Below are 27,148 nucleotides of genomic sequence, written 5' to 3'. Positions count from 1 at the left end.
TCTGGCTGGTGCCAAGTTCAGCGTGGGGGGGCAGGGGCCTTGAGGGGTCTGGGTGGAATGGGAGGGGCCCCAAGAATGCCGTGTGTCTGGGTTTCTCTACCTGAAAGACGGTTCATGGGTGGGTGTGTAGGACTACGTAGAAGCCTATTTGCGTGTGTGTTCAAGCGTGTGGGTGGCTGCTCGGGGGTGTGTTTTGGGTTTGCATAAGGCTGTGTGTTTGTGCATGTGTGCGCGTGTGGGCTGGGAGCCGCCGGGACAGAACTGCAATTGTGCCCAGGCCTGTCCTGCCCCTCGGTGCCGCCCGCCATGACTTGGCCGGGCCTGGCTCCCTGAAAGGGGCTGTGTGTTCCCGGAGGGCACCCACCCCTCCTGCCCGGCGCCCGTCCGTCCCAGAGGTTTGCTGAAGGTGGAGCCTCCCACAGCTTCCCGCCCTTCCTGACCACGGACAGGGCGTCCTGTCTGGGCCAAGGCAGAGCGGCTCCGTTCCTCTTCCTGAGTCGAGGTTGGGGGCCCAGAAAGAGCCTATGTCCTTCCCCTCCACTTAGGCCAGTGTCCCCTGCAAACCACCCTCTGGCAGGCTCTAGGTTGTGCCAGCATCTCCTGTCTCCCGGGGCACTCTTAATGTGTGTGTGAATGGGGACCAGAAGCCTGCCCTGGGGGACCCCAAGCGTGAGACTTACTTCCCCCATGATGCTCTACTCTTACCTGTCAGTGGCTTGGAACAACGGGTCTCCCTGTGGGGAGTACCTCCACACATCAGGCTCCCACCGTGCTCTCCCGGGCTGACCAGGGGCAGGGTCTCTAGTGTGGGTCCCTTTGCGAGTCACTGGGGGTCGGGGTGGCTGCAGACCCTGATCCTTCTGAGTCCTCACAATGCCTGGTGTTAGCCACACCGTCTCTATCCAAGTGTCTGTCCCTTATCTCCTTTGTCTCTGTCTTCGCCACTTGGCCACCTCGGAGCCTTATCTCTGCCTCTCCCTGTCTTTCTTTACCTTTGGCTCCCCTCTTGCCCCTGCCCCATCCTGGCTGTCATTGGGAGCACCACTCTTACCCCAGGATGGTCTAGAGAGCTAGGTGTGGGGCCCCTGGCCTCCGCAGCCCTGGCCCCCAGATCCTTGGGTGATGGGTTCCACAATATCAAAGTTCTCTGCAGCTTTAGCATTCAGTAGGGTTTCTAGACAGACAAGCTGAGGCCCCAGAGGAGAAGCAGTTTGACACAGAAACAGAAAGTCTGCAGTTCTTGGCCCAGCCTCCTGAATGAGCCCCCTCCCACACAGGCACCCCCAGCCCACCCTGCTCCCCGGCAGTCCTTCCCCGTGGGCCCTGCTCCCGCCACATTCCTGGTTGCCCTGGGGCAGCCAGGCGGCCCCCCAGTCAGCGTGCGTCACGAGAAGCAGCATTCCTGGGTGTCTGCTGCCGCCTGACTTTATAAGGGAGGGAGTTTGGGAGTCAGAGCGGCTGGGCAGGATGGCCAGGGGGCACGCCCAGGGCCCAGGGGCAAAGGGGGGCGGGGGGAGACCTGGACACATGGATGCTGGGGAGGTGTACCCAGTGGTACTGAGATGGAGCGGGAGGTGGGAGAAGGGGGAATCCATAGTCGTTCATTCATGTTCATTCATTCATTCATTCATTCATTCACAAGTATGGTAATGCAGCCATGGAAAAGAAGAACCACCTCGGGGAGACAGAAAGCTTGAGAAAGGTGTTAAAACCTGGAATGAGAAATGAAGACCACCCCCCTCCTCTGCAAAAACTGGGCTCAGGGGCAGACAGAAGCCTGACGAAGGAGATGAAGAAGGAGAACCCAAGGGAGACCCAGGAGGCTGGATGTTGGCGGCAAGCCTGCTGCTGTGAGCAGGAGTGAGGAGGGCGAGGAGGGGGCATGGCCAGCCAGCCAGGGAGGGGAAGGACTCCTGCTCTCAGGGGAAGCCAGCCCTCTCCACTGTAGCTTCTTGGGGTTGGGCACCCAGGGTGCGGACCCTGTTCCAAATCCACATCCTAGGCAGGCAGGGGTGAGGCTGGGAGAGCCCGTCTCCTGGGAAGTCTGAAGGGGGCCCTGGGGGAGGGCTCTAGGACGGCCAAGGCCAGGATGAAGGGCTCTCTGACTCTCTTGTGGGTGCCTAAGTGTGTGGCCCTGTGTAAAGGCAGGTGTCCTGCCCCCTCCCCAAGGTCACCCAGGCCCTCCAGAGCCCAGGCCAGATGCCCTCCCCTCGTGCCTCCAAGGGATGTGCTTTTTCCTTACCAGCTTTCAGGCTGCCGGCCTCGCCTGCCTGTCGTCTCAGCACTGGGGAGACCCCCTGCTGGAGTCAAGGTGGGCCCCAATCTCTTTTCACTCCAGGATCTCTTGAGCCCTAAGATTCACTCTCAGGACACTCGGGAGTTCGGTTGCCTTTCTGGATCTTGTGAGACCAAGGAGGCCAGGCCGGTATAAGTTTCCTTAGCTATTGGCTGAATCCTGACCCTGGCCACTGGCCTCGGCTACGGGTCCTCTAACCCAGAGCTTGGAGGCCACCCAAGCCGAGGGGCACATATTGGGCGACATTTCCAATTTCGGGACCTCCTCTAAAAGGGGATTACCTAAAAGGACTGGTACCCTGGGCCATGTGACCCAACCTTGAAGGCCCCGTGCCGTACAGAGGAAGCAGGAGGGAAAATGAGAGGTTTGCTCCAGAAGTGGCTCAGAGTCCACCCAGGCTGCAGGGCAGGGGCGGGGAGGAAGCTGGGCCTCAACGGAGTCTTTGTGCAAGGCGGGCTGCTCCCCAGGCCTGAGGCGCAGAGGGGTGGGGCTGCTGCGTGTGGAGCAATACTGAGAGGCTTTTCCTTGCCTTATAATTTTCCTTCTTGTGCAGGGAGATGGGTGGATTTCCAGGCCCTTCTCCACATCCCGTCTCCCTGGCTTTCCTGGCCCCAGGCAGGTAGGGAAAGCTTAGTGGGCCCAGGCTGAGAGGCAGGGGATCTGGCAGGGAAGGGAGCGAGAGACCCTTCTCACCCAGCTGCTGGGCTGCTGAGCAGCCCCTGCCCCCCACCAGGGTCTCTGGGACAAAGCTCCCCTGTTACAGGTGAGGTAAGGAGGCTCAAAGAGGATGCTTCTGGCATTGAGGCCGGGAGAGGAGCAGAGCAGGGCTGGATCGGAGCCCCTGGGCTGCGGCTCTGAGCCAGCTGGTGTGGTATCAGGGAGGGCCGTGTGCCCACAGAAGCCGTGGGGGGGTTGTTGTTGCGTGTGCGAGTGGAAGTGGGGCATGTGCCGGGCTCCAACAGGAGGAGGGTGTGAGAGCTGGCCAGCTGCCCAGGAGACACACTTTTTCCCTTCCTGTCCTCAGGGGCTCCCTGGGGGGCAGGGGGGAGGGGAGAGAGGAAGGGAGGGGAAAGCATCTGCTTTCTGGGGCTGGTTTGGCAGCCGGCCTCTCCTGGTGTGGCTGGACGGGCCTGGTTCTGGGGCTGGCTGGATCAGGGAGGGACCTTCTTCAGGCCTGGCTAAGAATGGCCAGTGATAAATGCTGGTCGTGCCCACTGGGGACTTGGAGACCAGGGAAGAGGGTGGTGGGGCAGGGGGCCTGGGTGAGGAGCTTCCCCTGGGGACGCTGTGGGGCCACCCCCTCTCTGGGGCTGAAGCCAGAGGCAGGACGCAGGCGGAAGCCTGTTGCTCGTCCCCGAGCTCCCCTTCAGCTCTGGGATGAGAAACCGCTAAAGGCAGGGCCTTTGGGGAGGTGTCCTGGGGCTTCCCCCAGCCTGGCAGCCTGGGCTTGGAGACAGTGAGTGTGTCAGCTGGGGTGGGGGATTGGCGGAAGCAATGACTGTTGATCTGGACGCAGGCCTGGACAGTCTGGCCCAGCCTGCGCTCAGGAGTCTGTGCGCCTTGGAGAAGCCACGCTAACCCTGCCTTAGTTCCTCCAACTGAAATACAGGGGAGAGAGGTGGGATAATCTCACAGATGGCAGTCGCCTATCCAGGAGACTGAGGGAAGCAGGGGCTTGGGACAGTGTCCACCACCCCCCCCCCCCCCCCAGCCACATGCCGCTGTGGACAGGACAGAGGGCCCATACCCCCTGTGCAGGACTCCTGCCATCCAGGAGACCCGAACATGTGGGCCCACAGCAGAAACATCAGTAAGGGAATACAGGGATCAAATGGAGGTGGCCCTTGGCCCCTGGGAGGGATTTTCTATGGGCTGGCCATAGACAGGCTGAGTAGCAAGCTTCCAGCATGATTGGGATGCCTGCAGGAGTGCGTGGCCTGGCAGGGTAGACTGAGAAACCCCAGAGTCCTTGCTAGGGGGCTCTGTGCTACCCAGATCCCCCAGAGATCCCTACCCTGAGACCTCTCCCCATGGACGGGCCCAACTCCTCTGGGAATAGGTTCCTGCCTACCACTCCCCACAGGCCAGGCGTGTGTCCCATCACTGTGCTCTCTCCAGGCCAACCTCTTCTCTCGCCTGGCCTCAGACACAGGCTCTTCCTCATGGCACCCACATTTCTGTCTCCACACCAAGGCTCCGGGGCTCTGGGCCTGCCTGCCAATGTCTCCCAAGACATCTGCCCCAGAAACACCCAGATGGACCTCCAAACCCTAGCCCACCCATCTCAAGCCAGACTTGGTGTCATCTCTCCCCAAACCTGCTTGCCTTCCAGAGAAGGCCTCACCGCCTACCCATGGCCGGGTAGAAATCTGAAAGTCATTTTGGACATTCTCCCTCTTTCCTCCCCATGTTCCAGCCATCCTGTCCCTAAATTCTCTTTCCAGTTCATCTCCCCCCCCTGCTCCTCTGTGCCATCCCACTGGGCAGATGGTCACCAGTCCCTGCTAGGCTTAATAAATTTCCTGCCTTGTTTTGCTAATAGCAACCATTCTTAACCCAAACTCGAAGTCGCCTTGTCACCCCCCGCCCTGTCTGAGAGCCTTTGATGACTCCCCATTGCCCCACAATCCAGCCCCAACCCTGGTGTGGCACTGAAGGTGCTGGGTCACCCTGTCGCAGCCCTGCCAGGCTTTCTTGTTCACCTCCCGGGAACACCCCATGCACGTGTCAGCCTCATTATTAGACCTTGTGCTGTTTTCCGTCCGCACCTGACAGGTCCCCGCTCCCAGACTTTGCTCAGGCCAGCTCTACTTTCCTTTCGGGGCGGGCAGAATTCCCTCCTGCTCCTTCAGGAAGGAAGCCTTCTCCCGGCCTTCCCCACAGCCCACCCCACAGTTCCTTCTCTGCATTCGGGGTGCAAAGATCCTGAGCTGTGGCTTGGGGAGTTGAGCTCCTGTTACCTCTCTCTGTCAACAGTGGTGTCTCAGGAATAAGACTGGCGCCACTTGGGGAAGGGAGATGGAAAGCAGGGAGGTCGAGAGGGGTGGCTGTGTTCTCCAGCTGAGCCAGCGGCAGGAGCCAATCTGGAAGCCTGCCCTCAGCAGGTGGGGGGAGGGGGAGGAGAACCATGACTGGGATGCGGTGGGGGACTGCTCCAGCCAGGGAGTGCTTTTCTGGGCCCATGGTGATAGAGTCTGGTGCTTGTTTTTAAAGAAAATAGAACCAGAGCCCCTATTTATAGCTGGAGGCCATGGCCACAGACAGGAGATGGCTGGGGCTGAGGCTGTGCAGGCTCCTGCTCAGGCAGGGCCGGGGGTGGGGTCATTCCCAGGCCCCCTGCCCACCCCGCCTCAGCCTCCAAGGAAGTGCCTGTGGGATCTTGACATCCCCTACCAAAGGATGACAGGATGACAGGATGTAGCCTGTGCTTCAGGGGCCAGGGAAGGAGGGGACTTGGGTGAGGGGATGGAAAATTTCCCTCAGGATGGGTCCCTGGGGCCCAGAGCCCCTTATGGGAATGGGTGGAGGTGAGGGTGTGCTGTGTGTGCTGGGAAGGCCCAGGAAGGCCCGGGAAGGCCCTGTGTGTGTGTGGAGCCGGATGTAGAGGCTGCACTGTGGGTTGCCACGGGGACTGTGTGAAGGAAAGGGGACAGAGCAGGGTCAGAGACATGGGGTGGCCAGACAGAGAGACAGCCACGGGGAAGAGACGGAGGGATGAGGGAAGAGAGACCAGAGCTTGGTTGGCCCTGTGAGGGCTGGGGATAGAGGAAGCCCAGAGAGATCTGAGGGGGAGACCTCTGTGCCATAGAAAGTCTTCATGGCATTCAGGGCAGAGGGCCCAGAGTCTGAGCTGGAGCCGGCGAGGAGGGGCAGGAATTAGGTATCTCTGTGGCCTGGCCCACTCCCATCCCTGCAGGGCCCAGGGCCTTGGAGACCCTCTACCCCAGAGTGGGAGGCCCAGACCTGTTCTGAGGCAAAGAAGTGCTATGGGGGCTGGGCTCACCTAGATGATCTTTGTCACCAAGATCCCTGAAAAACTGTCCTGGGCGGATGAGGTGAGGTGGTAGCAGGGGTGTTGGAGACAGGTCTGGGCTCTGGGGCGGGTGTCCCTGGCCTGGAGGTGTTGCAGGCGGAGGCTGTGGTCTGGGCTCACACCTGCTGCCAGCCTCCATCCGGACCCCTCCTTGGGTTGTGCCGTTGGAGGCTGTGGCCTGGCTGTAGCCTGGGGCTCGTGTCACGGAGCCCTCGCCACAGCCGGTGACTCAGACAGTTAAAAAAAGGAGCTGCTTGGAGCGGTGACTCAATTGGCTCTGGAGGGCCTGGGTGGGTCCGGCTGGTACAAGATGGGGTGGTCCGGGTTTATTTTTGGCTGGGTGGGGCTAGAGCAAGGGGGTGGAAAATGGGAACCGGGGGCGGAGCAGGGCCGCTACTCCCATCCTGGGAGAGCCCTGGGGCTTCATGCCCACTAGGGAAAGTGGATTCTAGGTGCCAGGGAGCTCGGGCAGGCTGGGCTGCCCCTTCGCCCCCTTGCAGGCCCAGCCCAGTTCACTGTTTGGCCCCACACAGGCAGCTGGCTCTCTGTGCACAGAGGCAGAGCCCAGTGTCCTGTTGTCAGGGGGCTTTTACAGCTGACCTTGGGGACTGACTATCCTACCCAGATGCCCAGAAAGGTAGAGTCTGCCTGAGGCCACACAGCAGGGCCAGGTATCCCAAGGGCTGTGGTAGCAAGGCTGACTCCGGGTCCCCACCTCTCCTGCCTCAGGGCTGTCAACATTTGGAGGGATGGGCTCTCATCTGGGTATCTGGTCCTGGAAGAGTTCTGGAAGAATTCACCGGGGCCTCAGCTGGGCACCAGATGCCGAGAGAGGGCGCCTTAGCCGGGGGCAGGCGCCTGGATGCTATTAGTGCCCATCCGGGGAGCGGGCCGAGCTCTGCCCAGTGCTCTGCTGAGAAGAGTTAATTCTAGAGGGTGAAGGCAGAAGATGGGGGCCCAGACCCCACCCAGCCTCTCAGCTAGAGTGCCCCTCCAGGGGGCATGGCCCGGCTGCTCAACCCGCTCCGCGGCCTGTTTCCAGGACTCACGTGGCCTATCCCGCACCAGCTCTGATCTCACACACACGGACTCGGGCATCAACAACATCCCCAATGGGTCCGAGCTGCTCAGAGCAGAGAGGGCGCTTGGCTCCCTTCATCTGCATTCTGCTCCGTGTGACACAGGTCCTCCTGCCTAAGGAGTCACCACTCCTTAACAGACCCCATGGGAGCGCTGGCGGTCATCTCCAACCACTCCTCCATAGGGGCCCCACGTGTGGGCAGTGGGCAGGGCGAAGATGAGTGTCCAGGTGCCCTATCCTACCAAAGTTACCGCTGCCTGCTCATTCTCTTTGTCCGCACCCGACAGGCTCTGAGTTTCATTTGGTGGTTCTTTGAACACGGACTGGTTGTGTTGTACCCAGGACCAAGGGTCTGTGTCAAAGGGGCCATTAGGCTTTGGGGTGAGGCTGGGGAGGGCTGTCCCACTTCTCATCGTGGGAGAGGTGTATGGGACTCAGCGGGGTGAGGCGGTCCTATGCAGGACCCCTCCCCTCTACTGAAGGGTCCTGGGCTGGCAGGAAGCCACTGGCTGCTCACTCCCTTGGGGACCCACCTTCCCCTGTCTCTGAGTCCCACACAGATTGGCTCACAGGACCGCCTCATCCAGTCCCCCACCTTGGCACCTTTCTCAAAGATTCCCCTTATTGCTGGGCCTGCCCCAGTCCAGAAGACAATGGGAACAACAGAAAGGCAGCAAGCCCCTAGCTGAGCCTTTACTCTGGCAAAGGGCTTTGATCCTCAATGTGCACTAGAGGTCAGAATCATTTAGACCCATTTTAGAGAGAAGACTGAGGTTCAGAAAGGTCACTCATCGAGGGGTAGGGCTGGAATGAAATCCTGGGCTCCCTAATGCCCTGTTCCTTACCGCCGTGTGCCTGACCTCCCAGCCCTCCCACTTCCCCCAGCCCTGCAGAAGTTCCCGGAGCTGAGGACTCAGAGGAGGGAGAGGTGGGGCCCGAGTCTGAGGAGCGGGAGGGGGCTTGCTCTTAGCTGCTCCAAGGCACCCAAAAAGGGTGATTTGTTTCTTCCCTGACCATGGTGGGAAGTGTGTGTGTGTGTGTGTGTTTCTGGGCCTGTAGCCTGCCTGGCCAGCCTCCAGCTGCAGGAGACGGGGACCGGCCCCAGCTGCTGTGCACAGGGTAGAGGCAGGGAGGGGCTGGAGTCGTGGGAATGAGCATCCTGGGCCCACTGGTATTTATAGCTGGCCCGTCCTGAAATGTGGGTGGGGGAGGGCTGCTCTTAGGTGGGAAAGGAAGTTGGTCTCCTCTCTCCAGCCTCCTCCTTCTCCCCAGAGAGGAGGCTGGCCTGGCCAGAGGTCCTGCTTCGAACATGGAGCTGGAGGCTGTGAATCCTGAGTTGGGGGCTTTTCCCAGGACCACTGGCTGAAGTGTGGGGCACTCGTGGCTGTGTGTGCACGTGTGCACACACATGTGTATGCGTACCTCCTGGGCCTCGTACTGGTGGGGGTCCTGGAGCAGGGGGCAGAAAGGCTGTTGGCCCCACAGACAAGGAGGGCAGGGCCCCAGAAAGGGGGAAGACCAGGCTGTGGACCTCAGCAGTCAAGGGTTGGGAAAGACCCACAGGGTGGAGGAACAGGAGCTGGGCCTTGGAGGATGAGAAAAGACCAGTGGCAGGGAACAGCTTGAAGAGAGGTGGAAGGGCACCAGGGATATGGTTATCCTACGGTGGCCGAGCTCATCGGTCATCCTTTGGGACCCAGGATCACCTTTAGTGTAGAGGCTGATAGATCAGAGTGGGGGAGAGGGCCCAGCAGAATCATGGTGTCTTCTGGATGCTTAGGAATGTCCCGTTTCATTCTAGAAGTGGCAGGAGTGGGATGCTGGGGCAGCAGGGCCAGGTCCCCAGGCTTGCCCGGGAGGAAGCTGGGATTATGTGCTGCTCCCCGCCCTCAGGCCCCCGGACTTTGCTCCCCCTGGGAAAGGACGCCTTTCAGGGGCCCTTCGAATCAGTCTAGATTTGGATTCTTTGAAAACCAAGATGTTCTTCCTTGTATCTGACCTGAGTCTTCCCTGCTCTCAGCATGTTTCAACTCAAAGCAACTGCTTGGCTTTCCCGTCTTTTTTTCTTTTCTTTTCTTTTTTTTCAAGCCACAGAACACGTTATGAAAACTGTATCATACACAAAACCCAGATCTATGTAAACCTGCTCCTGAAGCTGCTCTGTGTGGCTGGGGGCGGGGCTGGCCTCCCCCTCCACCCCCCTTCCCGCTGCCACACTCAGTCCCCTCTGGATGAAAAGCCTTGGGGCATCCCAGGCATAGTGGGCAAACAGTCACTGCGCCCCTCTGTGGGTTCAGTTCTATATGGAGCAAGCCAGTGGAGACCTCCGAGGAAAGCAGAAGGGAGGTCTGCCTGCAGGGAATGGTTCGTCCCGTGGGCAAGGCCAACACCTAAGCCAGATACACGGACAGAGAGCCAGGAGGCTTCGCCTGCACTCTGCTAAGGACTTGGTGTAGGACACTGAGAGTAGCTGCCCCTCCCTGGGCCCATTTCCCTATGAACCATGGGAAGCCTCTGCAGTAAGGTCTGGGAGGGGAGGCAACTCCACTACCCACCACAACAGTGAAGCCACAGGAGACACACACTGACGTGGGAAGGCGCAAGCCGTGGCTGGAGGCCTGGCTTGGGCACCAGGGCTGTTCTGAGGGCCAGGTGTGGCCGGGTGTGGGCAAGAGCTGAGTGGGAGGAAGGGATGGTCAACAGGACGGGCACTGTTCAGAGCTCTGCCCCCAGGCCACCTCCATGGCAGCCCTGAGTACCACTGCCCTCCGTCTGGGACGAATGTGGCTTCATTTGCTACCCCAGCTGTTGAAGGGCATGGGGGACTTTCTTGAAGAGGATTTGTTTTTTCCTTGACAAAGGAGGGAGGGGCTGGAGAGGTGAGGTGTGGGGCACAGGAGCAGAGTTCTAAGGTCCTCGGGGAGCTGTCTCACCCCTGAAGACCTGTCCCTCTCCCCTGCTGCGGAGGCCTGGGCCCACTGGTGAGTGACTGCCACAGGCCCCATGTGGGCTGCTGTTGAGGGGAGTGACAACACTGCGGCCTGTGTGTCCCGAGGCCAGTCCCTGCATTTCTTGAGCCTCAGCTGGGGTGCCTGGGTGGCTCAATGGGTTAAAACCTCTGCCTTCAGCTCAGGTCATGATCCCAGGGTCCTGGGATCGAGCCCTGGCATAGGGCTCTCTGCTTAGCAGGGAGCCTGCTTCCCCCTCTCTCTGCCTGCCTCTCTGCCTACTTGCGATCTCTGTTTGTCAAATAAATAAATAAAATCTTTAAAAAAAAAGTTTCCTCATCTCTAGAATGGGCACAGTCCCTGGCTTGCGGGGGTGATGTGAAGCTGTGTACAACAGGGTAGCTGCTCCTGCCCAGGATTTCTCTGGAGGTGAGGGTCCAATTAAACATAGCTCTACCCTCCCGCTGTTTGGAATAATGCGCCCTTCTGAGAAGCGAGAGAGCCAGGCACCTTTACCCCAGAGAGAAACCAAGTACAAAACTGTTCATAAAAAACTCCATGTGTCCCCAGCACTCATCTACTTTCAGTAAGAATGATAACAGCGTAGGGGCGCCTGGGTGGCTCAGTGGGTTAAGCCGCTGCCTTCGGCTCGGGTCATAATCTTAGGGTCCTGGGATGGAGCCCCTCAACAGGCTCTCTGCTCAGCGGGGAGCCTGCTTCCTTCTCTCTGCCTACTTGTGATCTCTGTCAAATAAAATGAATAAAATCTAAAAAAAAAAAAAAAAAAAAAAAAAGAATGATGACAGGGTACTTTTGAATCCCACCTGAAGCTTGCACCTGGAGAAAGAGTCTTAACTCTAGAAAGTTCTATGGACCCAGGCATATGTCAGGGCAAGGAGGAAAGTTGGAGACTATGGGGGAGTTGGGTGGGGTCCGGAGTTGGGGGAGAGGTTATAAAAGGGCAGAGGGACCAGGAAGGTAGCAGGCTCAAGTCCAAAGGCCCCCCTGTTCAGTTGGTCCTGGTGCTGAAAAGGAGCCACAGCCCAGCCCAGCTCAGCAGCCCCTGGCCCGCTCTGGCCCTCGCCTCCTCACCCCGGGCCCCACCCAGCCCAGGTCTGTGAGCACGGCCACTGTGATCGTGTTCGGAGCTCTCATACTTGTGTGCACACCCACATGTGAGTGTTCTAGTGAGTGTGTAGTCAGGCCTATTTCCAACTCCCCCTCCCCTGCCTGCCCCCTCCTGGGCAGCACGCCCAGTTCCCAGAAGCAGCCTATACACTTCCTCTGAAAGCTCCCTGCACAGCCCGCTCCCCTCGGCTGTCCCCACCAGCCGCCTAGCCCACCTGGCAGCCCCCACCACAGACCCCTGGGCGGACAGCACTGAGAGACTCTTGTCTTGCCACAGAGGGCAGGCGGACGTCGGATGGGGGCTGGCTCAATTATACTTGGTTCTTGAACAACTTTTCCAGAGCCTGGGTGGGCCAGGCCAAGGGCCTGGCCTCTGCCCTGCCCCAGAGGCCCCGGGGCAGTGCGCACCCGCACAAACACACACATCTCCAGCACCATTGCTCCCCAGAGGATCCCCAGAGGCAGAAGAATCTACCCGACTCAATTCCTTGAGTCCATGGCTCCAGGGTCCTGTTCTGCGGGACTCCTCATCAGGTCGGAGTCCTCACCTGGGAAATGTGGAGCCCTCCCAGTGGGGTACTCCTGCCCTACCCGAAGTCCTACTTCAACCCCTCACCTTCTGTCTGGCCAGGTCAGAGGCGTGGGAGCCACTGCTCCTGCAGGCTCTGTGCCCACTCTGAGCTCTCAGCTGTACTCATGCCGTTCCCCTGGCGGGAATGCCAAGTCCACATCAGCTCAAACCGGTCTCCCCCACTGCTCGTCCCTCTGCCGAACGCCTCCCATAGGGCTCAGAAGAAGCTGGATGCCACCCTGGCAGAGTGGCCCTTAGCCCAAGCTCCCACACAGGCGGGGCGCTCCCCCAAAGCAAGGCTTCCTGGGTTGCTGGGACTCTCTGTGGGACCTAGAGCACTTCGCTTCATCCCTGGGGTCTCAGGTTCCCAGTCTGTACTACTAGAAGCTTGGCCCAGGCAGTCTCCAAGGGTGTTTGACTCCCAGGCCTCATGATCTAGACGTTCTGGAATGTTGATGAACGCAGGGAAAGCATCCTAACGTGCCTCACTCTGGTACCTGAGACCTCTAGGGCCTTTGCGGCTCGGGGTGTCTAGGAGGGATGGGAATGGTGCCCTCCTCAGGTAGGGGCTGACCCTATGCAGAAACCGGGAGAGGGTGCTGAGCCCGGCAGGTGTTGTGACAGAGATGGACTGTTGGAGGGGAACTCTGCCTGGGAGGGGGAGAAGATTCCCGCTCTCTGTCCCCTTCCCATCTCCAAATTCTTCCTAAAGGCAGAGATTGGCTTAACATAAAACACCACTGCTGCCATACTACTTTCCTGCCTTAAAAATCTTCGTTGGCTCCCCGGTGCCAACAGGGCATAGGCTGTGGGCTATATTCTGCCATTTAAGGATTCTGTGCCCCAGCCCAATGGCTCTTCCTGGCTGGTGCTCAAAATAAGCCTTCTAACCAGGCTGCTGCCTTTCCTGTCTCAACATGCTCTTCTCACATCCACCTCAGTGCCTTTGCTCAGGCTGAGCTCCTGCCTAGAGTACTGACCCCTCTCCATCCTCCAAAGCTTGGCTCCAGGATCACCTCTGGCCTGCCCCAGCCTGCCTGGCAGTTTCTCTTCACCATACTCTTCATCTGGATTTTGCAGACGTGACGGGAATTGCTGTTTGAGTTTTAATTTGCTTTTCTGCCTCCTGCATGAGTTCAAGTTCAGCCCATCCATTTCCGTGCCCTCCTCATTGCCCAGCACAATGCTTGTACGTTGTTGATGCAGAGAAGGTATTTAAGAATGGCTCTCAGTTGAAGCCCAAGGGGATGGGGGTGCTGGAATTTCTTGGCTGGAGGCCACAGACTGGGTAAGCAGCCCACTCCAGTCACCCCAGATGGCCCCTTCCCATCTCTCCGGAGGCCCAACCCATCACCCAGGCCCTGAGGCTCTGAAGGAGGGGGTCCCTGGGAATGGGAGCGGAGAGCCTGGGGACCCAACTCTGACTCACCCCAGTGGGGGGTCCTCCCCTGACTCATTTCCCTCTGGGTACCTCGTGATGCTGTCCGTTAGAGCTGGCTTCCCCATCTGATGGGGAGGAGGGTGTGGCCTGGGCCCTTGGGAGGGGAGAATCAGGCTCTTCCTCTGCTGAGAGTTGCTCTTGGGAATGGTCCCGAAAGATGTAGGCTGAAGTACTGATTCATACATGGGTAGTGATGACAGATGGGCCCTGAGGCCACGGTTCTTATGGCATAACTAGACCATGCCTTGACTCAAGGAAGAATGCCGTCACGGCGGGATTTCTGGCGCGTGACAGAGAGGAGACACATCCTGGTGCCCCTCAGAAGGTGAACCGTCACTCAGTCTCTGCTGGGGTCAGTCACCAATGCCAGGACAGGAAAGTGTGGCAGGGGTTACCCAGGGGCTGTCTGAGGGACAGGCCCCTGTGGGAGTGTGGGACATCTGAAGGGATGCTGAGGCATGGGTGGTCTAGCAGGAGCTAGAGACGAAGGCAGGAGGAAGGTGGTGGTGAGGAGGCCGTACAGATTTACCTGGGGACAAGGAAGGGGGCCAGAGCCGTTGGAGGAAGCCAGAGGAGGCTGCAGGCTGTAGGTACACGTGGGGCCCCATACAGGGTGGGGCAGGGCGGCTCCCTCCCCATTTCTCGCCTTGTAGCACACCCCGTTCCTGGCCCTGGCAGCTGAGGCTGGGGTACTGGCTTCTTGCTGTCACAGAGTGTCCTCTGGGCACCAGGGCAGTCACCAAAAGCCTGTGGGCTCAGGGAGCCCAGACAGCATTGCGTGGCCCTGCTAGGTTTAGCGGACAACCGTGCGTGAAGCCACACCCTAGACAGTCCTAGTGGGGCCAACCACAGATAGCCAGAGCCCACGGAAGCCCCAAGATGGAGAGCTGTCACTGGGGAGCCTGCTTCGGCCCCAGAGTGGAACTCCCAGAGATCCCAGCCTGGAGGAGCAGAAGAACAGCCCCCTTCCCTCCCAGTCCGGGGCTGACTTCAGGGCCCTCCTGTCCCTTTTTTCTGCCCCAGGAGCCCTCCACAGCTCCAGCCAGGCCGGTGGTCTCAGACCCCTTACTCACCTGCGGATGACAGTCTGGCTAACACAGCCAAGGTCAAAGTCAGGGCCAGGGCAGGGGCCAGAGGCGCAGGCTGCTGGCCTGAGCGCATCGCGGCGGGCTGTGCGGCAGGATTTGCCAGGAGCTGGGACGCTAGAAGAAAGGCGCTAGCGGAGAGAAGCTTGGAGGGTTGGCTCAGCCGACTCGGGCTGGGGCTCTGGAGCAACCCGCTGCCACCGCCTTACTTAACTCTGGGGGCGGGGCAGGCGCCAGCGCGCGCTCCGGTTTCAGGACGGGGCTCCCCCGTTGGCCCCCCTCACCCCCAACTTTCTTAAAGGGCCCGTGCTGGGCTGCTCCTCCCTGTTCCAGGGTGAGAAGACCCTTACAGCTCCGCTGGATCCAGCCCCTGCCCTGCAGATCAGGAACAAAGTCCCAGAGGAGCCAAGACCCCTGGAGGTCTGACCCAAGGGCTCCAGGAGACCTCCTCTGGGTCTGAGCTGGGTTAGCCCCACTTCTTTTTCTCCTGCCCTTGCAAGGATTGGGGTGTGTGTGTGTGTGTGTGCTCCAGGCCTAGGAGGACAGGCGCCTACCAACACACAAACTGCTTTTGGGCTGCTTTCCTTTAAGGTCTCCTTGGGACTCCATTTGGACAGAGAGGCACCAGTCTGAGGTTCTGCTCTGTGTCCCCTGGCATTGTGATCTTGGCCTTCTCTGCCCCACACAGCCTCCATTTCGTAGTCTACGAAAGAGAGATGTTCCAGAGTCTCCCACAAGGCAGTATCATTTGCCTCAAAATAACCCCACAAAGTGGGTAAGAACCACTCCCTCCCTCCCCCTCCCCCAACCCCATTTTACATTTTATGGAGGAGAACGTTGGCTCAAGAGCCAGAAGCCGTTCTTACCAGGCCCCAGGTGGAGTGTAGGTCCCTGGCCCTTTGGGACTAAGACTCCAAGTCTCCTAACTCCTGAATCTGGGTGTTCCAAATTCCTAGAGCTGCTTCCTGGAAATCTGGCCGTGCATTAGATTCTACCTGACAGCTTCAGGCTGGATCCTGCTCCTCTTGACTCCCTCTGAGGCAACAACTTCAGCCTTGCCCCAAACAGGAGGAGAAAAAGCGATACTACCACAGAACTTCCAGCATGTAGAGGCACTGCCCGCCCTGTGCCTAGCCCCAGCATCGGCATTGCCGGCCTCAGCTTCTCTGCCCAGCAAGTGGGTGGAAGAGCACCCCCACCGTGCTTTTCCCTCCCTTCTTTCATCAGAATCCCTCTTTCTGAAAACCTGGGTGTTTCAGTCTGTTAAGCGTCTGCCTTGGGCTCAGGTCATGATCCCAGAGTCTGGGGTTGAGTCCTGCATCCAGCTCCCCGCTCAGCGTGGAATCTGTTTCTCCCTTTGACTCTCCTCTTTCATGTTCTCTCTCAAATAAATAAATAAATAAATAATACATTTTTTAAAAAAGATTTTATTTAGGGACGCCTGGGTGGTTCAGTTGGTTGGACGACTGCCTTCGGCTCAGGTCATGATCCCGGAGTCCCGGGATCGAGTCCCACATCAGGCTCCCAGCTCCACGGGGAGTCTGCTTCTCTCTGACCTTCTCCTCGCTCATGTTCTCTCTCACTGTCTCTCTCTCAAATAAATAAATAAAATCTTAAAAAAAAAAGATTTTATTTATTAATTTGACAGACAGAAATCACAAGTAGGCAGAGAGGCAGGCAGAGAGAGAGGAGCAAGCAGGCTCCCTGCCAAGCAGAGAGCCCGATGCGGAACTCGATCCCAGGACCCTGAGATCATGACCTGAGCCGAAGGCAGAGGCTTTAACCCACTGAGCCACCCAGGCACCCAATAAAATATTTTTTTAAAAAAGATTTTATTTATTTATTTGACACAGAGAGATCACAAGTGAGCAGAGACACAGGCAGGTGGGGTTGGGGAAGCAGGCTTGCAGAGTATTTTTTAAAAAAGATAAAACTAAAATTTTAGGGGTGTTTGGGTGGCTTAGTCGGTTAAGCATCTGCTTTTGGCTCTGGTCATGATCCCGGGGTCCTGGGATCGAGCTCCACACTGGGCTCTCTGCTCTGCATGGAGCCTGCTTCTCCCTCTCTCTCTGCCCACCACCTCCGACCAGTTCATGCTCTTTCTCTCTCAAATAAATAAATAAAGTCTTAAAAATAAAAAAAAGAATCCCTTTTCCACAGCTGCTTGCTTCCGCCCACCCCCACCCCCACCCACCAGCACTCTCTTCCCAGCCCCTGCGTACCTTAAAATTTTTTATAATTAATTACAGTGTAATATTAGTTTCAGGTGTAGAGTCTAGTATTCAACACTTCCGTACATCAGCTAGTGCTCATCACGGCACATGCACTCCTTAATCTCCATCACCTGTTTAACTTATTCCCTACCCACCTCCTTGCTGGGGACCATCTGTTTTCTACAGTTAAGAGTCTATTTCTTGGGCATCTGGGTGGCTCAGTTGGTTAAGCGGCTGCCTTCGGCTCAGGTCATGATCCCAGCGTCCTAGGATCGAGTCCCACATTGGGCTCCTTGCTCGGCGGTGAGCCTGCTTCTCCCTCTCCCTCTGCCTCTGCCTGCCACTCTGTCTGCCTGTGCTCTCTCTCTCTGACAAATAAATAAATAAAATCTTTAAAAATAAAAAAAGAGTCTGTTTCTTGGCATCTCTCTATTTCCCTTTGCTTGTTTGTTCCTTAAATTTGTTTCTGTTTCTTAAATTCCACACGAGTGAAATCATACAGTATTTGTCTTTCTCTTATTGACTTATTTCATTTAGCATAATACCATCTAGCTCCATCCATGTTATTGCAAATGGCACGATTTCGTCCCTTTTGATGGCTGAGTACTATTCCATTGTGTGTATATGCCACATCTTCTTTTTCCTCTCATTAGTCAATGGACTGCCTCCATATCTTGCAGCTATAATAAGGGAGTAAACACGGGATGCCTGTATCCTTTCGAATTCATGTTTCTGTTTTCTTCTTCCTGGCAGGGGAAAGACTGCATCTTGGAGGGTCAGTGTTTCTGTACAGCTGAATACCTAGAAGTGGAAATACTGGATCAGATAGTACTTCTATTTTGAGTTTTTTGAGGAAACATCTGTACTGTGTTCCAGAGAGTTCAGGCCCTCTCCTTGTCTAGCGACTATCCCACCCTGTGTACAACACTTCCTAGTTTGCCACAAAATTGAGCCCCATTTTGCAGATGAAAAAACTGAGGCTGAGAGAGATCAAGGGCCTTGAGCAAGTCTACGCAGCTGTGATCAGGTGGTACCAGGTCTTTTTTTTTTTAATCTAATTTATTTATTTGATAGACAGAGATCACAAGTAGGCAGAGAGGCAGGCGGGGGGTGGGGGGCGGGGAGCAGGCTCCCTGCTGAGCAGAGACCCTGATACAAAACTTGATCCCAGGACCCTGAGACCATGACCTGAGCCGAAGGCAGAGGCTTAACCCACTGAGCCACCCAGGCGCCCCAGGACTAGGTCTTTGACCTCAAGCTTGGTGCTCTTAGCATACAGCTCGTCTGTGTGGTGGTTGTGAGTGCTGATCTTGAACCCAGGCCCTAAGTTTAAATCCCAGCTCTCCTACTGGAGCTGTCCAACTTTGAACAAGTTGCCGCACCTCTCTTGTGGCTCAGTTTTCTCATTTGTGGAAATGGGTTAGTGAGGATTAAATGCGTTCAGGTACCTCACGTGGCCGGCCCAGGGGCTGGCGTGCAGTAGGAGCTCCACAAATGCTTGTCTTTTCCTTCTCTGCAGCCCTCACATACCCCTGCCCTTTATGGTTGGTACACAGCTCCACACTCATCACCTCCTCTGATGAAAAGTCAGTCCCTTGAGGAATGAATTTTCCCTGCCAGAGGCAGCTGCATACAGTAAGTGCTCAATAAATGTGCACTGAGTTTGACTAAGAAGCTGGTGCTGCTGTTCTGTGGGGATTTTGGCAAACAGAAGAAATCCCATCTGGTTCACCTTGGAGGCCTGGGGCGGGGCTGTGCTCTGCGGGTCTCTGTGGTCTCCGGTGGCAATAAAGCCATTGATTCCACAACTTGTCCCCGTTTTTCCTCCCCAACCCCAGTCAGCAAAACACCTGGTCCTTGTTAGGGGCTAATACTGGCCAAGTGTGGGCCTAGGGTTGGGGGCGCTGCTGGGAAGACTATGTTTGGAGGAAAAGAGCTTTCCTTTTAAGAATGAAAAAAGAAGAGAAGGCTGCTGCTTCTTTATGAATCAAAAACTTGGGTGGAGATTTCTACCCGCCCTGTCGCCCTCCCCTTCCTTCTCCTCCTTCCCTTTTCCATCTTCTCTCTCCCCGATACCCACTCCCACCCACGCACATTTACCCACCACTACCAGGAGTCCTTTGTGGAGCCTCCAGATGGAGTTCCCGCCCACAGCCCACAGCCCACAGCCCACAGCCCACAGCCCACAGCCCACAGCTGAGGTTCAAGTCAGGATTAGCGCGCAGCCTCCCCCAGCCTTGTTGCTAGCTAGGGAGAGAAACACAGCCCCGGGAAAATAGTGGCAGCCAGCGCAGCGGTCATAACCCACGCTTGCTTCTCTGCTGGGGCTTCCCAGCTTACAAAACAGTCACCCTGGCTCTTGACAACCCTGGCAAGTATGTGTGTTGGGAGCTAGCGTTCCCTTTGCACTGACAGGAACACTGAGGCTCCAGTGGACACGGTAGCAGCATACGCAGGCTGGCCTTTGTTCGGCCTATAGCCCGGGGCCAGAACCCCGGGTTGGTGCGGAGTGATGTCACGCCAGCAGACTGGCAGAAAGTTGAGGCCCCATGTTGCTTTGGAGCTGATCCCTGACCGCCTCCTACTGTCTCAAGAGCAAAGGTTGTTGGAGATCCTCATTTGCCTCCTCCCCGGCCTCCTCAGCATGCCTCCCTGGGTCCCTGAAGGCTGGGTCCTGAGCAGAGCAGACCAGGGCCTCCCTGGGATCTCCCTGGCTCAGGCCTTCTCCCTCTGCCTTCTAGCCTTTGCCATGAAGTCTTCTGGCTTGGGCTGGCCAGCTGCCCTTGGTGGCCATCCTGGATGGCCCCTGCCTCCCCAGCCGTTTCTCACCCTCCTCCAGGAAGCCCTCCCAGTCCTTCCTGCCTTTCCACAGACTCCCTGGAATAATGATCTCTGAATTCTCTGAGTGCCTCCCAGGGCATTCCTAGCCAGGTCAGGAAGTGTGACTCCCTGTGTCCCCTGCCCCTGGACTAACTCCTTCTCAGCAAAGCACAGGACGGTACTCGGGGCAGGGGAGAGGGAAACTCAGAATACACTCGAAGAATGAAGAAGGATGCCCACAGCTCAGCCAAAGGAGGATGCATGTTCTGAAGCTTCAGGGACCTGTAGTATGGGCTGCCTCAGTTTCTCTAAGTGATCAGCCTCTGCAAGAACAAGAGAGCAGCAAGCCCAGCTTAAGCCACTTCCCTGCCAGCAGAGTTCTGCTATGATGCTGGCCAGGGACTCCTGGTCACTCTTACCCTCCAAGCTTCCTGGACTCAGTGTGAGCTCTGACAGCAGCTACAGCCTTGTCCTGCCCCTGGCCAGCACTGGGCCTTCCAAGTGCCTCTGTGTTTTGCACTCTGACCACAGGCACTCCACCCAGGGAACCCTTGGTCAAAGCCAGCAGCTGGCCAACAGTGGGTGCTTCTGCCCTAGATGGGCTGGTGTCTGCGTTGGGGTGTACTCCAGCTGCCCAGGTCCTGCCCTTAGGGAACTGGCCTTCTGCCATGAAGGACAAAGAAAGACCCCAGGCCGCTGCTGTGCAAGGGGACACAGGTTTTTGGCTCCAGTTCTGTGTCCCTGTAGTTTCATGGCCAGGGGCTCCCAGGCCTGTGCTTCTGACCAGGGGCCTCTGCTAGGAGTGGTCTTGCTTCTGTTCCTGGCTGGAGGCATCTGTGAGACTCCTGTAAGCCCGGGCAGCCAGGCCCAGGAGGGGCGGAGGCAGCCATTCCCAACAATTACACAATTCAGGAGCTGAAAATTTGTGTCTGCTGTCCTCGGGAGCCAGCTTTGGATGGGAGGCTAGTGGCGGGGCTTTGCCCTGATTGGGAGCAGGAGAGGGCTTGGAGCCACACCCAGGCTGAATGGGGGAGACAGGGGTGAGGGGTGGTGCAGCATCCCCTCCATCTCCGGTCCCTGGGGCAGGCCACACCATGTCCACAAAAGCCTGTGGCTTCAGTGGCTATGAGCAGCTGGCCACAGCTGACTCCCCTGGGATTGTGCTATTTCTAAATATTGGTTCATGCTTTTAACCCCTGCTGCACTCCATCAGTAGACATCGGCTGCCTGCAGAGAGTGTGTCTGGGAGGGGGAAACCAAGAGTTCCTGTTTGGATGGAAAATTCGTGAACATACTTGCTCAGAGTCTGGCCTTTGGGGGCTAGGGCAGGGCTCCTAAAAGAGGGATGAGAAGTACCTGCTTAGGACGGAAATGAGGTTTGCGATGGGCGTTAGGAGACGTGGGTCTGGGCTGGCTGCTGGGCAGGGCAGTGGAAAGAATGTCGGGTTAGGAGCCAGAGGTCCGGGTCTGCCAAGCTGCTTCTGTGTGGCTGCAGGCGAGCCACTTCCTGTCTCTGTGCCTCTTCTCTCACCTGTAAGTTGTAGCTACCGGGTGGGGTCTGGGGATGTTCTCCAACGGAGGCGCTGGGGCTTACAAACTGAGAAGGGGCAGTGCCTGGTGGTTATGATGTTGATGCCAGGATCCTGCCCTCTGCACACCTCCCAGGAGCCGCTTGAAGGAACGGCAAGACTGACAACCGAGAGACGACCAGGGGGAGCCGGCAGGACAGTCTCCAGTCTGAGTGCGGCTCAGTGCATAAACCACCTTCCTCGAGAACACACAGCTTGGAGTTCAGTCTCTTGGGGCCCCATGGGCTTGTGGTCCCGGTGTAGTGATAAGCCCACGGTAGCCAGCCTCCAAGATGGCCCTCCACGGTCCCCACCTTCTGGCATTCGGCTCTCATGTTGCCCCCTCTCGCAAGGAACAGGGCAGAACTGCAAAGCCACTAAGAACTGCGGCAGTGACAGAGTGGGACCTCCAAGGTGAGGTCATCAAAGATATGGCAGCTTCCGGGGCTCCTGGGTGGCTCTGCCGGTTGAGCGTCTGCCTTCGGCTCAGGTCATAATCCCCGGGTCCTGGGATCGAGTCCTACATCAGGCTCCCCGCTCAGTGGGGAGTCTGCTTCTCCCTGTTCTCTCTCCCACTCTCTCTGATAAATAAAATCTTTAAAAGATACGGCAGCTTCTGACTGTGTGCTCTAGGGCAAGGTGGCCACCATGCTGTGGGGCCCGTGGAGGCCCTATAGGGGAGGAACTGAGGCCTTTTGCTGACAGTCAGCCCCAGATCCTTGCTCGTCTTGGAAGTGGGTCTGCCTGCATACTCAAAGCTTCAGATGACCGTAGCCCTCACTGACGTCTTGACTGCTGTCTCTTGAGAAACCTGGAGCTAGCACCGTCCTGCTGACCTGCTCCTGAGCTGACCCACAAAAACTATGTTCAGTAGTAAGAGTATATTGCTACATTAAGCTCTTGGTTTGGGGGATCATTTGTTTTGCAGCAGCAGGTAACAGATGTGAATCTGTGGGAGTGTAAGTGACAGTCCAGGGAGCCTGCGTGGGTCTGGGACTCTGAAAGTAGGACTCTGCTCCTGCATGGACAGACCTTCCCTTGATCAGTCAGTGGATCAACTCATTCATTCATTCAACACATCTTTTATTTATTTTTTTTTAAGATTTACTTATTTTAAAGAGAGAGCTAGTGGGGGGGAGCAGAGGGAGAGGGAGACCAGCAGACACCTGATTGAGTGTGGAGCTCGATGTGGGGCTCAATCCCAGGACCCTGAGATCATGATCTGAGCTGAAATCACGAGTTGGACACAGAACTGACTGAGCCGCCCAGGCGCCCCTCAACAGATACTTCTTAAGTACTTACCATATATGTCAGGCGCTATGCTGGAGACTAAATGGCCGGGGGCTGCCTGCGGGTGCTCACAGGCACCCCAGAGTGACACGGTGACTGTTGGATGTGGAGACAGAAGACAAGGGAGAGGTCCAGGACAAGCCCGGCTTTCCAGTTTGGGCAGGCGGGTGGCTCGTGGTGTCGTTCATTGAGATAAATGAGGGGCAGGTTATATCTTAGGAGAGAAGCTTTGGGTATGTCGATTTTGAGGTGTTTGTGAGAAAGCCAATGACACTGTGTAGGCTGATGGCTATGTGAGCTGAACGCGCCGGGGACAGCCCGGGCCAGAGGCACATCTGTTTGGAAACCGTTGCAGTAGAGACAGTGGGACTGAAGCGTCGAGAGGGCGGGCAGCCCGGGTGCGTGGAGGGCGGGGCAGAACAACAGGAAGGTCCAGGACTGAAGTCGGGGACACCAATGGTTTTTCTTTTCTTTTTTTTTTTTTTTTAAGATTTTATTTATTTGACAGAGAGAGAGATCACAAGTAGGCAGAGAGGCAGGCAGAAAGAGAGAGAGGAGGAAACAGGCTCCCTGCTGAGCAGAGAGCCCGATGCGGGACTCGATCCCAGGACCCTGAGATCATGACCTGAGCCGAAGGCAGCGGCTTAACCCACTGAGCCACCCAGGCGCCCACCAATGGGTTTTCTTTCAACATTCTGTTTTGACATAATTTCAGACTTACAGAAAAGCAGCAAGGCCATTGCAAATATTTCCCACATACTCTTCACCTAGATTTCCCAAATCTTACTATTTTGCCAGATCTTAGATTTTCTGTGTATATGCATATTTTTTCCTGAGCTAGTCCAGAGTGAGCTGCAGACGTGACCCCCTTATCGTCACTCCAGTGACTCTTTCTGTTTTCTTTTTTGTGGGAAAGATGTTATTTCTTTATTTGAGAGAGACAGTGAGATAGAGCGTGAGTGGGAGGGAGGAGCAGGGGCCCCGCTGAGCTGGGACCCTGATGCAGGACTCAGATCCCAGGACCCTAGGATCATGACCTGAGCGGAAGGCAGACGCTTAACCAACTGAGCCACCCTGGCGCCCCATCCAGTGGCTCTTTTTTCAGAACAAGATCCTTCTCTTTCATAACCAGACAGCAATGATCAAAATTGGGAAATTAACATTGGTATCATGTTTTTAACCAGCTACAGACCTTTGTCCCGTTTTGCCGATTTCTCCAGTAACACCCTTAAAAGCAAAGGGGAATCCTGGCTGCTGTACTGTGTTGAGTTGCCTTCCTTTCGAGTTTCTATTAATCTGGGAAAGTTCTTTCCTTCACTGTTTCTTTGGCTTTCGTGACATTGCCATTTTCGGCAAGTGCAGACCAGTTTTTTGTAAAGTGAATCTTGATTTGAGTTTATGTGGTTTCTTCCTGATCGAGTTCGGGTCCCGCGTCTGTGGCGGGACCGGCCCAGGTGACGCTGTGCCTCCTCTGGGGACCTTCTCGGAGGTCCACTGCATGTCTCCGCCCCACTGCTGGCGAATCAGTTTACCTCACTTGGTTGAGGTGATGCCTGCCAGGATTCTCCCTGTGAAGTGACTGTTTTTCCCTTCGCGATTAATAAACTTAAGCCAACACTGAAAGGTCAGGTTGAGGAGGAAGGGCCAGGAGGAAAGCCTGTGAAGGGGCAGTGGGGACACGGGAGCGAGACCAAAACAGCTTGGCGCCGGATGGAAGTGCTGAAGGGAGGGAGCCTTTGGTCACTGGGGCTGGGGCAGACGGGAGGCCAGTCCGGCAGGCAGGGGTGAAAAGCATCTATTGGCTATAACTTCCCCACGGAGGTGGTCCTTTCGGTGGCGTGATGACCTGCAGAGCTGAAGTGTGAAAGGAGGGAGAGAACAGAGACAACAGGGAAAATGCTTCTCAGGGGAGGTTTGTCTGGATGGGGCAGAGGGAGACAGGCTGTTGGGGAGACTGTGTGTGTGTGTGTGTGTGTGTGTGTGTGTGTGTGTGTGTTGGGGAGGAGGTCAGGGAGATGATTTCTAAAATATGGAAGGGACATAGAGTGTGCAGATCACGGAGGTGGGTGGGGTGGGGAGGGACCCCATGGAAGGTTAACCAACTTTGCTTAGGCAGAGGGAATGGAAGAAGGTCTTGGTGTCCTCCTCAGCTGCTGGAAGCAGTGGGAGCCCGTGGTCCCGATGGCGTGGTGGGGTGGGTTTGGGCCAGAAACCACTCTGCTGGCCTGTTTCCTCTGCTGAGAAAGAGCGGGTGCAGGGGGCTCAAAGGAGGGCTGGGCATGCAGAAGGGAATAAGCCACGTTGGCCATGGCCTCTCAGGAGCAGCGAGAGCAAGCTGACCTCAGGAACAGGCGAGAGCAAGGTGGGCAGTGGGTGGCGTGGAGACAAGTCCGGGGTTCAGAGGCTGTGATACTTGTCCCAACAGCTTTCTGCTGCCTGGTGCAGGCAGACAAGGCACACCTGGGGACTCAGGGCTGGGGTTTCCCAGGACGGCAGCTGGACGAGGTGGGCAGCGAAGGCCGGAGGGGACCGAGGGAGGGAGAGGAGTGTGAGTGATGATGGGGTCTCCACGTTAGCAGGCAGTTTGTCCAACCAGAGTGTCAGAGTGACAGGATGGTGGCTAGGGTGACATTCCAAAGAGAGGCATAGGATCGGGGCTACGGGTGGTGGTGAGCAGCTCAGAATGTGCTGGCGAGAGCAGACTGCGGAGTGAGGGGGAGGTACTTGGGGAGGAGGAGGTCTGGGAACTGGGAGGCCAAGGAATGGGTGGCCCCTGGGGAAGCCTCATTCACCCGGGTGATGGCAGGGGTGGGGCAGGTGGGAAAGAAGGCCCTGAGCCAAGGCAGCCAGGTTTACCAGTCAGGACAGATGGCTGTCCTGAGCAGATGGGGGCGGGCGGGCCCTGGATGCTGAAGCCCTTGAGGGGTGGTACTTTTGACAGGGAGGGGACATTGCCCCCAGGTGAATGCCAAGGAGACCAGGAATCCTCTCCACCTTGGACTCTGAGGGACAGGGGTGTGAGACAATCAGCTTGGAGAGGAATAAGGGCTGCCTACAGGGGTGAGCTAGGTTTCTGCTAAAGCTGCTAAGAAGGGAGCATTTGGAGCAGAATTTGTGGCTTGCGATGGGCAGGGGTCTAGCATGGGTCAGTTGGCCCCAGAGAGCCAGGCACACAGGTGACAGATGGGAGCAGTGCCGGCTGGAGGGGCGGTATTGTAGGAAGGCTCCCTGGGTCTGAACACTTGGAAACTCCACCCCGCCTGCCGCCCCAGATCAGGAAGGTGGAGGTTTCAGCCCCACATCTGGCCCCTAGCAGCAGGAGGGGACCATCAGGGCTTGTGCCCAGCAGGCCCACAGCTTCCTCCAGGAAAAGCTGACGAGGATGGAGGTGAGGAGGCGGCACTGCCTGTGGCCTGAGGCCAGTGGAGGCTGGGCCAATCCCAGCCTTGCCCAGCCCTTTCACTCCAGAAATCAGAGGCTTGGCGGGCCCCTGGGTGAGGTGAGGGACACACTGGGGCGGGGTGGGGTGGTGGTGGTCTGCAGCCACTGGGTGGGGCCCTGCTCTCTGTTCTGAGCCATTCAGTCCCACATGGGCTTCTGGAGTGCCCGGCCTGTCTGGCCTGTCTGCTCTGAATCCTCTCTGAGCCTGCCGGCTGGAATGAGCTCAGAGCGGTGTTTGGTTTCCATTAGATCAGAGGTGGTGAGCCAAGATAGCCCTGGGTTTGTGTCCTGGTTCCATCTCTGCTACTGACATAATGGGAGACTTTGGGTAAGTCCTTGCCCCTTCGGGGGCCTCGGTTTTTTCATTTATGCGCCAGGCCTGTGACAGACACCATCTCTAAAGCTGGAAGTCATCTGTTCCCAAGACCGAAACCCCTCTTAGCTGGTTCGGATCAAATTACCAGTCTAAACTATGAACTGGTAGGTGCAGGCAGGCCCTAGAGTCCCCCAAACATCATGGGTTTTTAGAGGGTGAAGGTATCCCCAGAATTTCTTCAGTCCTAGGGCTCATCCATCATTTGGCAGTGAGGTGGCTTCTCTACCCAGATGTTCCCTCTCACACTGCCCCTCCCCCAGGGGGTACTCTGGACCACAAGCCCAGGAAGTGGCTTGTTAAGGCCTCAGGCCACGCCTCCATCCTTCTTATGTGCTCCTCATTCCCTGCCTAAAATGCCAGTAGCAGGCAAGCAAGCTTTCCTTGAGCCAGACATGGATCTCTAAAGACATCGTGCCCTGGGATAGGAGTCTGGGAAGCTATCAGTTAACACCTTATTGAGAAATAATCGGTTTGATCCTTTTCCAAGGGGAAACAGACAGAGGGGAGGGCGTGTCCAGAACCTGGGGGACTAGGTGGGAGGGGCAGGCGTTAGAGGGCCACCCCAGGAGACAGTCCAGGCTTCGGGAACCTTTCCCCCAGGATCCACCCACACTTTCCTTTCCTTTCTTTTCTGTCTTCAGGGCACCTATTAGGAGAGAACAGCTGGCCCTGTCTCTCCTCCTCTCTTCCTTCCCTGACTCTGCGTTGTGGGCACCCATAGGCCGTGTAGCCTGGTGGGGAGTCGGGGGTGGTGGGGCCCAGCTTTCAGGGTTCTATAGCTGAGCTGCCACGGTAACTGGGGGAAATAAACACTCCGGGGCTCATGGTCCAAATTCTGTGGTGATGTCATCCCCAGC

At 57.0% G+C, this 27,148-nt stretch overlaps 1 protein-coding gene across 1 annotated transcript in view; it reads right to left on the bottom strand.

The window, feature by feature from the left end:
* CSPG4 (chondroitin sulfate proteoglycan 4) overlaps positions 1-14,797 on the bottom strand; it is a 35,338-nt gene extending 20,541 nt beyond the window's left edge. The window contains exon 1 of the mRNA XM_032342374.1: positions 14,572-14,797. Coding sequence (XP_032198265.1) covers positions 14,572-14,659 — 88 coding nt within the window. The 5' untranslated portion in view covers positions 14,660-14,797. The remainder of the gene's footprint in view (positions 1-14,571) is intronic.
* Positions 14,798-27,148: the final 12,351 nt, after the last annotated feature.

The sequence above is a fragment of the Mustela erminea genome, chromosome 5, assembly GCF_009829155.1.
Source record: "Mustela erminea isolate mMusErm1 chromosome 5, mMusErm1.Pri, whole genome shotgun sequence".
Lineage (NCBI taxonomy): Eukaryota > Metazoa > Chordata > Mammalia > Carnivora > Mustelidae > Mustela > Mustela erminea.
Note: the sequence above shows the minus strand (reverse complement) of the source record. Positions and strands in the feature narration are given on the sequence as shown.